The sequence below is a fragment of the Psittacula echo genome, assembly GCF_963264785.1.
Source record: "Psittacula echo genome assembly, chromosome: Z".
Classification (NCBI taxonomy): Eukaryota; Metazoa; Chordata; class Aves; order Psittaciformes; family Psittacidae; genus Psittacula; species Psittacula echo.
In genome coordinates this window covers 68349011-68362019 of record NC_137742.1, presented here as the reverse complement: position 1 = coordinate 68362019, position 13009 = coordinate 68349011, and the positions used below count along the sequence as shown (strand labels likewise).

The 13009-nt window shown below is 41.6% G+C and overlaps 1 protein-coding gene across 1 annotated transcript in view; it reads right to left on the bottom strand.

Moving 5' to 3' along the window:
- PGGT1B (protein geranylgeranyltransferase type I subunit beta) overlaps positions 1 to 12941 on the bottom strand; it is a 34982-nt gene extending 22041 nt beyond the window's left edge. The window contains 2 exon segments of the mRNA XM_080637301.1: positions 5807 to 5925; positions 12799 to 12941. Of these exon segments, the coding sequence (XP_080493427.1) occupies positions 5807 to 5925; positions 12799 to 12929 (250 nt within the window). The 5' untranslated portion in view covers positions 12930 to 12941.
- Positions 12942 to 13009: the final 68 nt, after the last annotated feature.

Genomic DNA, 13009 nt, shown 5'->3' with positions numbered 1-13009 from the left:
GGGACCTTAAGAGATCACCTAGTTCCAACCCCCTGCCACAGGCAGGGACACCTTCCACTAGACCAGATTGCTTCAACCCCTGTCCAGACTGGTGCTGAACACTGACAGGGACAGAGCATTCACAGCTGCTCTGGGCAACCTGTGCCAGTGCTTTCCCACCCCCACAGGGAGGAATTTTTCTTAATGTCTAATCTAAATCTCCCCTCTGTCAGTTTAAAGCCATCCCTCTTGTCCTGTCACGACATGCCCTTGTAAAAAGTCCCTCTCCAGCTTCCTACGGACTCCCTCTTGTAAGTCCCTAATAAAAAATTGCTGGAGTGACTAGTTCAGCCTCAGCACAGTCTGCTGAAGCATCAAGTATCGTGCAGTTACGAAATGGTACCAACTAGTGTTCACTTTCAGAATTAAGCATATTTAAACACTGAAAGAGCTTGGAACAGTGCAAAAAAATAATAGACATATCGTCAACTGCTGCATGACTACTACTACTACTTTTGCACATTGACCAAAACACACCTGGAAAAACTTTTCACATCCAACAATGCAACTAAAGAAAATTAACCTTTTTCCCAAATCAAAAGACTCCACACATATCAAAGCTGAGACCTTCCCATGAATAAAGCCACATTGCTTATGTGTATACAGGTCAGAAAGTTCTTAAAACATGTAACAGAGCTTCAAGTCATGACCAGAGATGACTTATCCTGGCAGCTCTTTCGTTACAGACAGGACATTTTAGTTATTTATCTTTTATGATTTGTCTTGCATGAGAAGATTGATAACTTTTACCACTGCTTCATCCCATTCAGTTACCAATGCATTCTTCTCATTCCAAGGCTTTTCTCATTTTGCCAAGTACAGACAGAAGCAAGCTTACATACATCACTAAAAATCTTAACATAAAAAGTCACAGCTTTAACACAGGCTGACACAGCGGTACATCCAGACAAAAGTACACATAAACAATTCTTACTGAACTAGGGCTAAAAAATAGTTATTCTTACAAATCAAAGCACTAGAATATGTCATAAAATGTAAAGTTGCATTCTCTATAATCAAAGTCCATTACACATCCAGTTAAACACTTCATATGTAGCCACTGAAGAAGGTTATGTTGGAGCAAAATTAATATTTTTGCTGAAGAAACTTACAATCAGAAAGGTCACAAGTAACAATGATCTCAAAAAACAGTCAATGACATTTTATCCATTTTCTTCAGTACTGGCGCACAAGTAAAGAAGAATTATTAATTATCTAAATTTAGACTTTGACAGAAGTTTTAGGTCCCTCATGCAGTGCAATGGTTTTCAGCCTTCTATGCACAGGTTTTGGGGGTCCAGACCCACAAATGAAATATGTCTCAGCTCTCCTTCTGGTGGCACTCCTTAGTACAGCAGAGCTAGTGAAGAAGCTTGCTGTCAAAAAGCACAATCATCTTCTCTCTCCGTTTAGTAAGGCTGGCACTAGCACTCCCAGCCAACATGGCTCACAAGAAGAACACAAAGCTAACCTTCTGTTAGACAAATAAATGGATGCTTTCTTCCGCTTTAACAAGCTAAACCAGCTCTCAAACAGGGCCAAACACATGCCGGTGTTGCTGTGGGGGAGGGTGGTGGATGACTGTCTCCACTGTCTGTCTGTAGTTAGATTACTTGAGTACAGAGCCAAGGGTTGTACTTCAACTGGAAATTTTGTCTAGGAGCTGCTTTATGAGAAGAAAACCAGTAAAAGTCTGACATAACAATAATCTTCAGAACACTCAACTGAAACAGGATCTCCTGTCAACCCTTTTCCAATTTTACTAACACTTTCAAAAGCAAGTCTAAGTCTAGATACATATAATTTCTGATAAGGCTTGTAAGAGAGCACCACCCTCCTCAAAATAAAAAAAGAACTTCTTATTTTTTTCAAGATTTCAACTTCTTTGTGAAAGGAAACACAGCATGGCCTTTCTGCAGCGAACACACAAACCAAAAACATGTATCAGCCATGTGCCTAAGCAGAGCATTTACTAAAAGCAGAGGTGAAGTACAATGGCCCAAATGGAAGGACTATAAAGTCAAACTATTTTGCAAGAGTTATAGAAGACAGGGGTCCTTCAAAGACAGTAATCAGACTAAGCCTACAGCTAAAGAAGGCAGGTTTTTGTGGGAGGGTCACCCTGCATGTGTGACATGCCATTCTCTCCTAATTAGAATTGGTATTGAGTCAGTCTCTTGAACACTTAAACTGATATTATGGTACCTGAACGACATTACTTTTTTTTTTTTTTGCATCAGTTACAATAAACTCACAGAAGAACATAGTCTATTCTGACAGACCTTAATCTTTACCTTCCTTTAATGCATTTCAATTGGGCTCATTAAAGCATATATTTGCTTTCCTACCCATCGAGATCAAGATCTCAACACTCTGCATTCATAAGCTTTAGTTTCACCCAAAAAATTTCAAATGCTACAAACCTCTCAGTTGAAGCTTTTATGAGCCATCAGACATATCACATACGAGTAAATACAAACATGTTACCTAAATCTATCACAGTATGTTGTGATATTCTGCCTAGTAAGCATTCCAAACCACAAAATTCAGAATTTTCTGCCAGGTTCTGTAATGTCCTGCTGTGGTGGGTTGAATCCAGCCAGCAGCTAAGCACCCGCTCACCTCCTCCTCCCATGGACGGGTGAGAAAAGAGAGAGAAAGTGAGAAGGCTCACAGATTTAAACAGAAACAGTTTGATAGGCAAAGCAAAAGCTATGGGAACAAGTAAAGCAAAGGAGGAACTCATTCACTACCTCCCATCAGGCAGGCAGGTGTCTAGCCACAACCTATAAAGCAGGACCTCAGCACATGTAAGGGTTACTCAAGAAGACAAATGTCACAACAAAAAACATCACCTCCTTTTTCCCCACCTTTCCAGGCTTTTACTGCTGATCATGATGCCAAATGATATGCAGTATCCCTCAGGTCAGTCAGGGCCTGTCCTGGCTGTGTCCCCTGGCTATATCTGCTAGGGGAAAACAGAGTGCAGAGGTGGAAAGAGAGACAGCCTCGACACTGTCCAGGCACTGCTTAGCAGTAACTCCAACACTATCGTGTTAGTTAGCAACACTGTTTTAGCCATAACCTCAAAACACAGCAGCAAACAGGCTAGTATGGGAAAAATGAGCTCTATTCTAGCCAGTATACCTACTGTCATTGATAAAAACAAATAGATACTAAGTCTGCAGAGCATCGACTGTTCTCTCTCATGTTCATTTGAAAAATTATTAAGTAGCAGTAGTGCTCAAATGAAATTGAATTTGCCATCTTAAAAAGTACTTTGAATAAAAGTCAACTGAAGTGCTATGGATATGGAACCTTTGGAGGGGGATAGACATGAACAGCAGAGAAATTTATTTTTCTGATGAGAATTACAGGGATTCTTTTTTTGCTCACTTTAAGAATTCAAACAGTGACACGATCAAAAACAAGCCCCAAGATTTAGGCTTTCAGTCACATAGACAAAATCAGTGAAGACTTGTATAAAGTACAATACGCTTACTTAAGGCAAGATTACTGGAATTCATCATTCCAGAAACTACATCATAAAAGCGTGATCTAAAAACATTAAAATTCTAAATCTTCCATAAAAATTACATTTATCAGCAAGCATGCAAAAAAAGCTGCAATAGAAAGTTTATTTTAAAAGCTATGTAAAGGCTTTTTTTTTTTTCTCACCTGGAAGGATTCTGATGCATCAAGCTAGCAACCGTTCTCTTTAACTAGAGATGCAGAAGCATTTCAAAACTAACAACCTGACATCTACAGCCTACCAAGGTTTAGCTACTTCTTAAAAGAGGAAAAAGAGAGCGACAGGGCTCTAATGCTGGGAGGCTGTCAATTAACAACAGGTTGCACACACCCAGGATTAAAAAACAGAAAGTGAATACATTTTATTCGAAGTAGACTCTACAGGAGGGTATACATTCTCTTCTGCACGTGTAGTCATCCAATATCTAACTTGCTGATGCTGGTATAGTTGACGTTTTGCACCCTCTACTGTCCATCAGATGAAGTAAAAATGGAACAAAAATAATGCTGAATTTTAGGGGTCAAGTGATCAGATAGCTTTACCATCAAAAGCCTAAGTGTGTACAATCTAGTACAAAAATACAGGATTGAAAGGAACTTTGTTCTGGGGAAAAGGAAATATTAATTACTTAAGAGCACAGAATGCACTCTCAAAAGTGCCCTCCCAAAGCTACTCTCCCATAGTTTTATGATGATAGCCAGAAAAAAGAGAGCATATCTCAGCTGTGCCCTGGACTGCTAGCTCCACATCTGCATGCTGAAATTTATACTGTTCTTCCTCTGAGGCTCTTGACAATGGGACTCTTCCAAACATTGGCTAGTTAGAACACCCTCCCAACAACTACTGCATGCTATTAAACAAATAAAAAAACACCTATTCTACTCTCTCTTCTTGTAAACTTCACTGTTCTTTCAGAATACACTCCTGAAAACTGGGATAAAGATCAGAAAATGAGCAACTCCTAAAAAACCCCAACATGTACATCATGGAAAAAATTTTTAACCTTAAGGGAGAGGAACCTTTTCACAATTAAAAATGTTGTGGGAATAATTACGTGATCCAAACCCCTAATTTTCTATAATCAGTCCTGGAATACAACACAAGAAAACAAATCTATTAGAACAAATGCCTGGCGTGGCTCTCAAGTCTCCAGGATAATAAAAAGGACCTTTTATAACTGTAAAAACTAAGCATCGTCAATCTTGACTTCCATATGCTTACTTCATAAAAATGCTTTTCCTTCATAGAACTGCTTTTAGGGAAGACACCTAATTTTAAGCATATAATTAGACTAGGTATTATAAGGAAACAGACAATTTTCTTTCTACAACCATGCAACATATGAAGTACATGTTCACGACTTTACAGAGGGGTACCTGGAATTACCTTTTCTCTAGAGACCAGCATGGATCTATCCCCACACCATCACTTCACATTTCAGCACCTCCTGCCACAAAGCAGTAGTCATCTCACCTGCATCTGCCCCCCTTTCGTGCCCTCTATTGCTATTAACCATTCACTTGCGCTGCCATATTAAAAACTGCCAACAGCAACTAACCACAGAAAGAGCACCCCCCTGACTTCTGCCAAGCTGCCAGGAAAAGGACCCTTCCTGTGTGCTCCCTCTCTGGCTTGGATCTGCACCTTCCAATCTGAGGACAGCTGGGATGCAGAAACAGCATTATTCCTAAAAACTTAGGTAACTTTAACCTTCACAGATCTAAAGAAAAGATTATTCATTTTAAAGTAGGAACTGAGCTCATCCTTTTTGCTTCTTAACTGATACCTTCCATTTTCCAAAAGATATTCCAAATAACCACAAGCTGTGAAGTTCCTGGCATAGCTACAATTAGCGGAAGTCAATATAATCACTATGATATTTGTAATCTTACATAACATATGCATTTCTTTTAAAACCAGGTGAAATGTTCCTGTGAGATGCTTAAAGATGCAACTTCATTATACTATTTGATACTGTCTTATCCTAAATAAATTCCAGTTTTTTGACTAGTATACATTAAAAAGCTAAACTAATTGCTGCTTCTAGCTTTACTACTGTAGAGAGATCTATTTCTAGGACTTGCTTAACATATCTATCTGGAATTACCAGGACAGCACTTCAGGAAAGTCAACTTTGTATATTATAAAAACCAAGAGGCTATTACCAGTATTCCCCAGGTAAAAAGCAAAAGTAAAGATGTTAATATCGATAAAAAAAACTAAAAACTCACTCACTGTCTTCTGTGGGAAGGACCTGCAGGGAATAAATCCATTCTATTATATCATCTTTGTTCACCACATCTAAGGAATCCAACATATCCAGACCAGAGAGTGCGAAAAATGCAATTGTCAACCTAAAAGAAAAAGATAAAACTTACACTTCCCACCATAAAGATCATGGGGAAATTAACAAACGGTTGCAGAAACAGCTATATCTATGAATTTTCAGCCTTTGACAGTGGTGCAACACACAATGCCTAGCTCAGAAAGCATGATGAAATTACATTCTTTGTACTGTAAACATTTCTCTGTAAGATGTCAAACAGCAAGGCTTCCTTTGTAACTAATCAATGTATGAACAGGCACACAGGATGAATCACCATCTACAGGTACTTATTTCTTGCAAGCAGAGATGACTAAATTAAAACACCAAAAATCAAGCACTTCAAGTGTCCAATACAAGAGTAGAAGAGCTAGCATGCTGAACATCTTTCTTGCACACAGCCCATTTCCTTCCATAAGCATGTGCTACCATACCTGTATGCTAACACCTTCTTTAACGGTTTTGTTTTCACCTCAAACCATTGCAGTCATCTAGTTTAAAGCACAGTTCCTCAAGCAGCTGCATTACTTGCTCTGACAGAGCACCAAAGCAATGGCACTGTGTTAGGAATTTGAGATAGCCTGCTATGAGAGAAAATGTTCATGTAATGGTACCTTGGAAGCTCTGACTCAGATTAAAATCAGAGGGATGTAATATTCTGCCACCCACCCTTGCATCTGACTATTCTTCTACGAACTCCTTTCACCATGTAAGATGATGGATTGTGAAACAGCTGCTAAGCAGGCAGAAACTGGTGTTCCTGCTCTGGCAGGGGGATTGGACTAGATGATCTTTTGAGGTCCCTTCCAATCTCTAACATACTGTGATACTGTGATACACTTCAGCAAACTAACTTCAGAAGTTAATGCCAGCTTTCCTTCAGAGACTTAAGTTATAATTTGCAGCAAGTCACAAGTTGATGAGCCACCTTGTCTGCCAGTAAGTAGTAGGCACCTCTGAAGATGAGAAACAGACGTGGAGAGAAGCCTCTGCAGCCACATAATTTCTTTATGTGGTTCTGCATCAGAAGCGCCAACAGTAAGACCAAAGACAAAATGGTGATGTGAGTCAGCCCAAACACACCTCCAATAGAATTCTTCTAATTAAATAACAGCAGCCAAATAATGATGCAGCAGACACTCATCTCACTACAGTGACACAACCTCAAAGGGTGACATTGCTACTGGAGGGCTGACAGGCTGCTATAGTCATTGCCTGGCCATTCACAACCAGAATTTAAGTCAGCAACTGCTGCTTCAAAAATGCTAGGATTACATAGCACAAACGATGGCCAGAACTCAGATGAATAATGGTGACTTGCTAACCTGAAGGTACTTGATTTTATTTTTTTTTTTTTTACCTTTTTTGACATCCTTTGATTCTTTCTCCCCCCCATCTTTTACTTTAACCCTCAGCTTTTCCATTGCTTTTCATACCATTCTTGCAAACAAAAGGTTTTAATCTGTAACCTGCCTGGATATTGAACACTGACATTAACACAGAATCACAAAACAATTATGGTCGAAAGGGACCTTAAAGATCATCTAGTTCTAATTCCTTTGCCACCAGCAGGGACATCTTCCATTAGATCAGGTTGCTCTAAGCCCCGTGCAACCTGGCCCTGAACATTGCCAGGAATGGGGCAGCCACAGGTTCCCTGGGCAACCTGTGTCAGCACCCCAGCACTCTCACAGTGAAGAGGTTCTTCCTAGTATCTAATCTAAACCTCCCTTCTGTCAGCGTAGGCCATTCCCCTTTGTCCTGTCCCTACAGGCCCTTGGATGAAGTCTCTCTCCAGACTTCTTTAGTCCCCCTTTAGGCACTGGAAGCTCCTCTAAGGTCTCCCCTGAGCCTTCTCTTCCCAAGCTGAACAAGCCCAGCTCTCTCAGCCTGTTTCCAAACGAGAGGTGATCAGCATCTTCAAGGCCTCCTCTGGACTTGCTCAAGCAGATCCACATTCCTTCAACAAATCCCTCCATGGAATGTTAAGGTCTTCGCAAAAAATTAAAACCACAAACCCAAAAGACCAACATAAAACTGCGTAGAGCTCCACTAGCACAAGTAGTCATGGCAGAACGTGTAAACATTCTATAATCACTGGGTTCTAAAACATGTCTTTTTCCTATTATTATTATTACAAATAAAGTTCTGAGTACAGAAAGCTAAAAAAGTATGGTTTACACAAAGGTGGAACAAGAGTATCTTTTAAGCCACCTGATGACTAAAAACTTGCCCTTCGAAGTGCAAAAATTAACACTTCAAGGCTTGTGTCAACTTTTGCTGTGTATCGGTTCTTTGTAACCCAAAATTCGATTCTGGATAATAACCCTCTTTTTTCAAGCAAAACCACTACTTTTATAAAGAAAAACAAAACAAAACAAGGAAGGTACTGTTCAGCTACAGTAAATTATTTCTTGGAAACCTCGCATGTATTTTTTGATTTTCACAAACATCACATTAGACAATGTTGTACTGAAAGCTACTTAGAGACTTTTTCACACTGTGTTACCCAGCTATGCTGCTTCCAGGGAGGCACAAATAACATGCCAACTTCAGCAGCAGAAACTGCAGCAAACTAGGTACAAACTCACAAGGCTGTACATACAAGACAGACAATAACTGTCATCTGTTCTTAAAAATACATAGAATAGAAACATAGAACAGTTAGGGTTGGAAAGGACCTTAAGATCATCTAGTTCCAACCCTCTTGCCATGGGTAGGGACACCTCACACTAGACCTTGTCACCCAAGGCTCTGTCCAACCTGGCCTTGAACACTGCCAGGGATGGAGCATTCACACCTTCCTGGGCAACACATTCCAGTGCCTCACCACCCTAACAGTAAAGAACTTCTTCCTTATATCCAATATAAAATTCCCCTGTTTAAGTTTGAACCCGCTACCCCTTGTCCTATCACTACAGTCCCTAATGAATAGTCCCTAATGAACTCAGCATCCCTGGGGATGGATTAGAACATGGATCAGGTAAATGTAAAAAGTGGGTTTACATATAGTTAAGTTTCAGTTTACTTATTGAGAGTTGATCCTCTGTGTTAACAGCACCAGCGTGACTAAAAAGCAGCCCATATAGTGTGCTGGAATTCACATGTAATGGCCAAGAACATCTGGCACCACTGGACATAGAGCTTGATGCAGCCACCTAGCTACTGCATCCTTACTCCCTCACAGAAAATTAACAGCTACATGTTCTAAGCCTAAAAGAGAAACTCTTAGCAGCACCTTAGCTAACAACATATCATGAAGCATAAAAATTTTGCATACAGCTATTTCCAAAGAGGGCCACCCTTTATAAGACAGCCCTCAAGTCTGGCATCACTTTTGCTGTTACTTTTCTTCAAACCTCGTACCAACCACTTCAGTTACTACATGTGTATTAATTCAGGAAGTCAAGCATCACAGCTTGGCAGCTGAAATTTATTTAACCAACCTACTGAAAGCTTACAAAACAAGTATCATTTGTCTTAAGTTCCTGTTCAAGACAAGCAAGTAAAGACATTTCTGATGACAGATTCAGTGCTCTTCATCTTCAGGCATGGATAAAGATTACTTAAAAACTACTGTTGCTGATGCTGCATGCAGTAACAACAGAAATAAAGGCTTAGAGCCAGTATGTTGAGTAAAAAAGGTAGTACTGAATTCCTTTTATCGCTGTACTTACTCTTTTAATGTTTGACAAACTACAAATTAACTCAGAACGGAGCAGCACTGCGTGGAAAATTTCATGCTCTACTACACTGCCTGGTGTCCACAAACGCAGCCGTTTCTGCTGCAGTGCAGTGAACTAAAACCAACTCACTGACAACATTTTTTTAACAATTCTCTCTTTAATTTACTTGAGTTTCCCCATCTAATTCTCCACAGAATCACACAAATGCAGGAACAAGAAAAGTAAGAATAAAAGGGTAACAGCTTTTCTTTCTGCAGCACTGCGAGCCCAGAAGGCTTTCTGAACCCACTGACCTTGTACTTGCCAAAACCAAAAACTTAGTACCCTCAAGGTCAAACTGGGGATAACATATTTATGGTTCAATCCCCCGCTTAGATTTTCTTAACAGATATGTATGCATATCTGCAGAACACTGATCTAAAAATCAGTGTGAGAGAACTGGAAAACCTCTGACTGAGTGAAAACTCAAAAAAAAGGCATGAGTTTAGATGACTGTCATTTTTATCCTAATTGAAAGGTTGGGCTGTGCTTGTTACCCAAAAATTAAGTCATCCTGAATCAGTTGCAAATTGACAGTTCCAATTTTCAGAAAACTGTTTTTTTGCAGAGCTGCTCAACCATTATCTACAATACATGGGGCACTGGTATTTAATGTATTGTGGTCACTATGGCCACACATTAAGCTTAAGCTCAGGCAACTCATTGTTTACTCAAGAATTTTCAAAACAATTAGCATTATAATTATGTACTTAATTATAATTATGTACAATATAATTATGTACTGTCAGCAAGTTTGCTGATGACACTAAACTGGGAGGAGTGGCTGACACACCAGAAGGCTGTGCTGCCATCCAGCGAGACCTGGACAGGCTGGAGAGTTGGGCAGGGAGAAGCTTGATGAAATATAACAAGGGAAAGTGTAGAGTCCTGCATCTGGGCAGGAACAACCCCAGGTTCCAATATAGGTTGGGGAACGACCTGTTAGAGAGTAGTGTAGGGGAGAGGGACCTGGGGGTCCTAGTGGACAGCAGGATGACCATGAGCCAACGCTGTGCCCTTGTGGCCAAGAAGGCCAGTGGCATCCTGGGGTGTATTAGAAGGGGGGTGGTCAGTAGGTCGAGAGAGGTCCTCCTTCCCCTCTACTCTGCCCTGGTGAGACCGCACCTGGAATATTGTGTCCAGTTCTGGGCCCCTCAGTTCAAGAAGGACAGGGAACTGCTGGAGAGAGTCCAGCGCAGGGCGACAAAGATGATTAAGGGAGTGGAGCATCTCCCTTATGAGGAAAGGCTGAGGGAGCTGGGTCTCTATAGTTTGGAGGAGACTGCGGGGGGACCTTATTAGTGTATATAAATATATAAAGGGGGAGTGTCATGAGGATGGAGCCAGGCTCTTCTCAATGGCAAACAATGATAAGACAAGGGGTAATGGGTATAAACTGGAACACAAGAGGTTCCACTTAAACTTGAGAAGAAACTTCTCAGTGAGGGTGACAGAACACTGGAACAGGCTGCCCAGGGAGGTTGTGGAGTCTCCTTCTCTGGAGACATTCAAAACCCGCCTGGACACATTCCTGTGTAACCTTATCTAGGTGTTCCTGCTCTGGCAGGGGGATTGGACTAGATGATCTTTTGAGGTCCCTTCCAATCTCTAACATACTGTGATACTGTGATACTGTAATTAGCATTATTTAAAAAGAATGGGAAAGACCCCATATAAACCAGGGCCCCTGCTTCAGCTCACTAGCAAACTGACAGCTTGGCAATCTAACTCATAGAACAGAAACGTTTGGGTTGTCAGAGACCTCTGGAGATCACCAGTCCCACCTCCTGCAAAGCATGGGGCTGTACATGAGAAGATGCAGGACCCTGAGAAGCCAGGTCTTCAAGGGAGACTCCATCACTTCACTGTGCAACAGCAAAGAACATCTTTCCTACATTTAAACAATTTTCCCGGAAGCAATTTGTTCCCATAGCTCAGGACACCCACTACCATGGTCCCTTGTAAGCAGCGCACTCCTACCTTTTCTGTTGCTAGTTTTCTTGGTAATGGAAGGCTGTGATCAGATCATCCCTTTTTAAGGCAGAACACTTCTTCAGCCTTTCTCTACGTGACAGTGTGGCCAAGGTTAACCCCTTGCATTATGATTCTAGTATGAATGCATGTTATTGTAACTGTAATACTTAGATTTAAGAGTACAGCATGCCTAGACTTCTTTGTGCTGTCATTTAAAATAACTGGCAAAGTACACTGAAACATCAGTTAATTCTTAATGACTTACACCTCTGAAATAAAAATTTCAGACTTCCCTTTTGAATATAAAGTGTTATTCCACACAGTTCAGCACTACCCATAGTAGTTCTCACATGTTTTTACCAAGTATTCGTACTTTCAACTGAAATAAAGCTTGATTCAGCAGGAAGACTTGATCAACAGGTAGGAAGCATTCTTCACAGCGTGACTTGCAAAACATTAGAAAGTGAAAAGCATCTGGTGATTTTACTGGCTGAATGAGATATCAAACCCTCTACATGTCTCCAAGTTTTTATCAAGTGCAGCCTGACAATCAAAATATTGATTCTCTTGTGCCCCAGATATAACTATGCTACGTAAAGACTAAGAATTTTCAGTAAATGGATCTTGAAGCCATTACAACTGTCCCTCTAATTCCAAACGAGGTACATACTTCTCTAGTACTTAAACTCTTCTACTAGTTAATGAAGATTTAAATTAATTCTGCTACAAAAAAAAAAAAAAAAAAAAAAAGGGCATGCATTCTGACTTCGATCAACAAAAGGCTTAAGTCACTAATTTTAAAATCGGCTTTCAAGAGTGAAGCACAGACCTTAAATACATTAAAAGGATCAAGTAAGCGCGCACAAACGAAGCCTCTGCATCCACTCGTATTTTGGGGAGCCGGGCGATGGTGGGCAGATCCTACAAGCAGCGCTTCCCTTCCGGCCACGGCGGGACGCGGCCACTCACAGGGCCGGCACGGAGTGCTCCTGCTGCTGCTTCCTGCCCCAGCTGCGGCAGCTCTCCAGGAAAGGTTTTCCGTCAAAGCGACCACCCGCCGGAGAAAAACGGTTCTAGGGGGAACAGGGGAAGCTGGCGAACGGCAAACGCCCCGCCTTCCCACCGTACTACCCGAGTGTCACGCCAGGTCCCCGGTCCCCGGCCCCCACCCCTGTTCCCAGCGGCGCCGGATGGCGTCCCGCTACCTGCTGGTCTCGAGGGAGCAGTACCGCTCGGGCAGGATCTGCAGGCAGCGCTGGAAGAAGCGCACATGGCGCTCCCGCAGGAAGTCCAGCCTCTCCGCCTCTCCGGACGAAGGCGCCGCCGCCGCCGCCATTTTCCCGCCGCCCGTGCCCGGCGCGCTAGTGCTGCGTCACGCGCGGCGACAGCCGCCCCTTCCGCGGCTACGTCACAGCC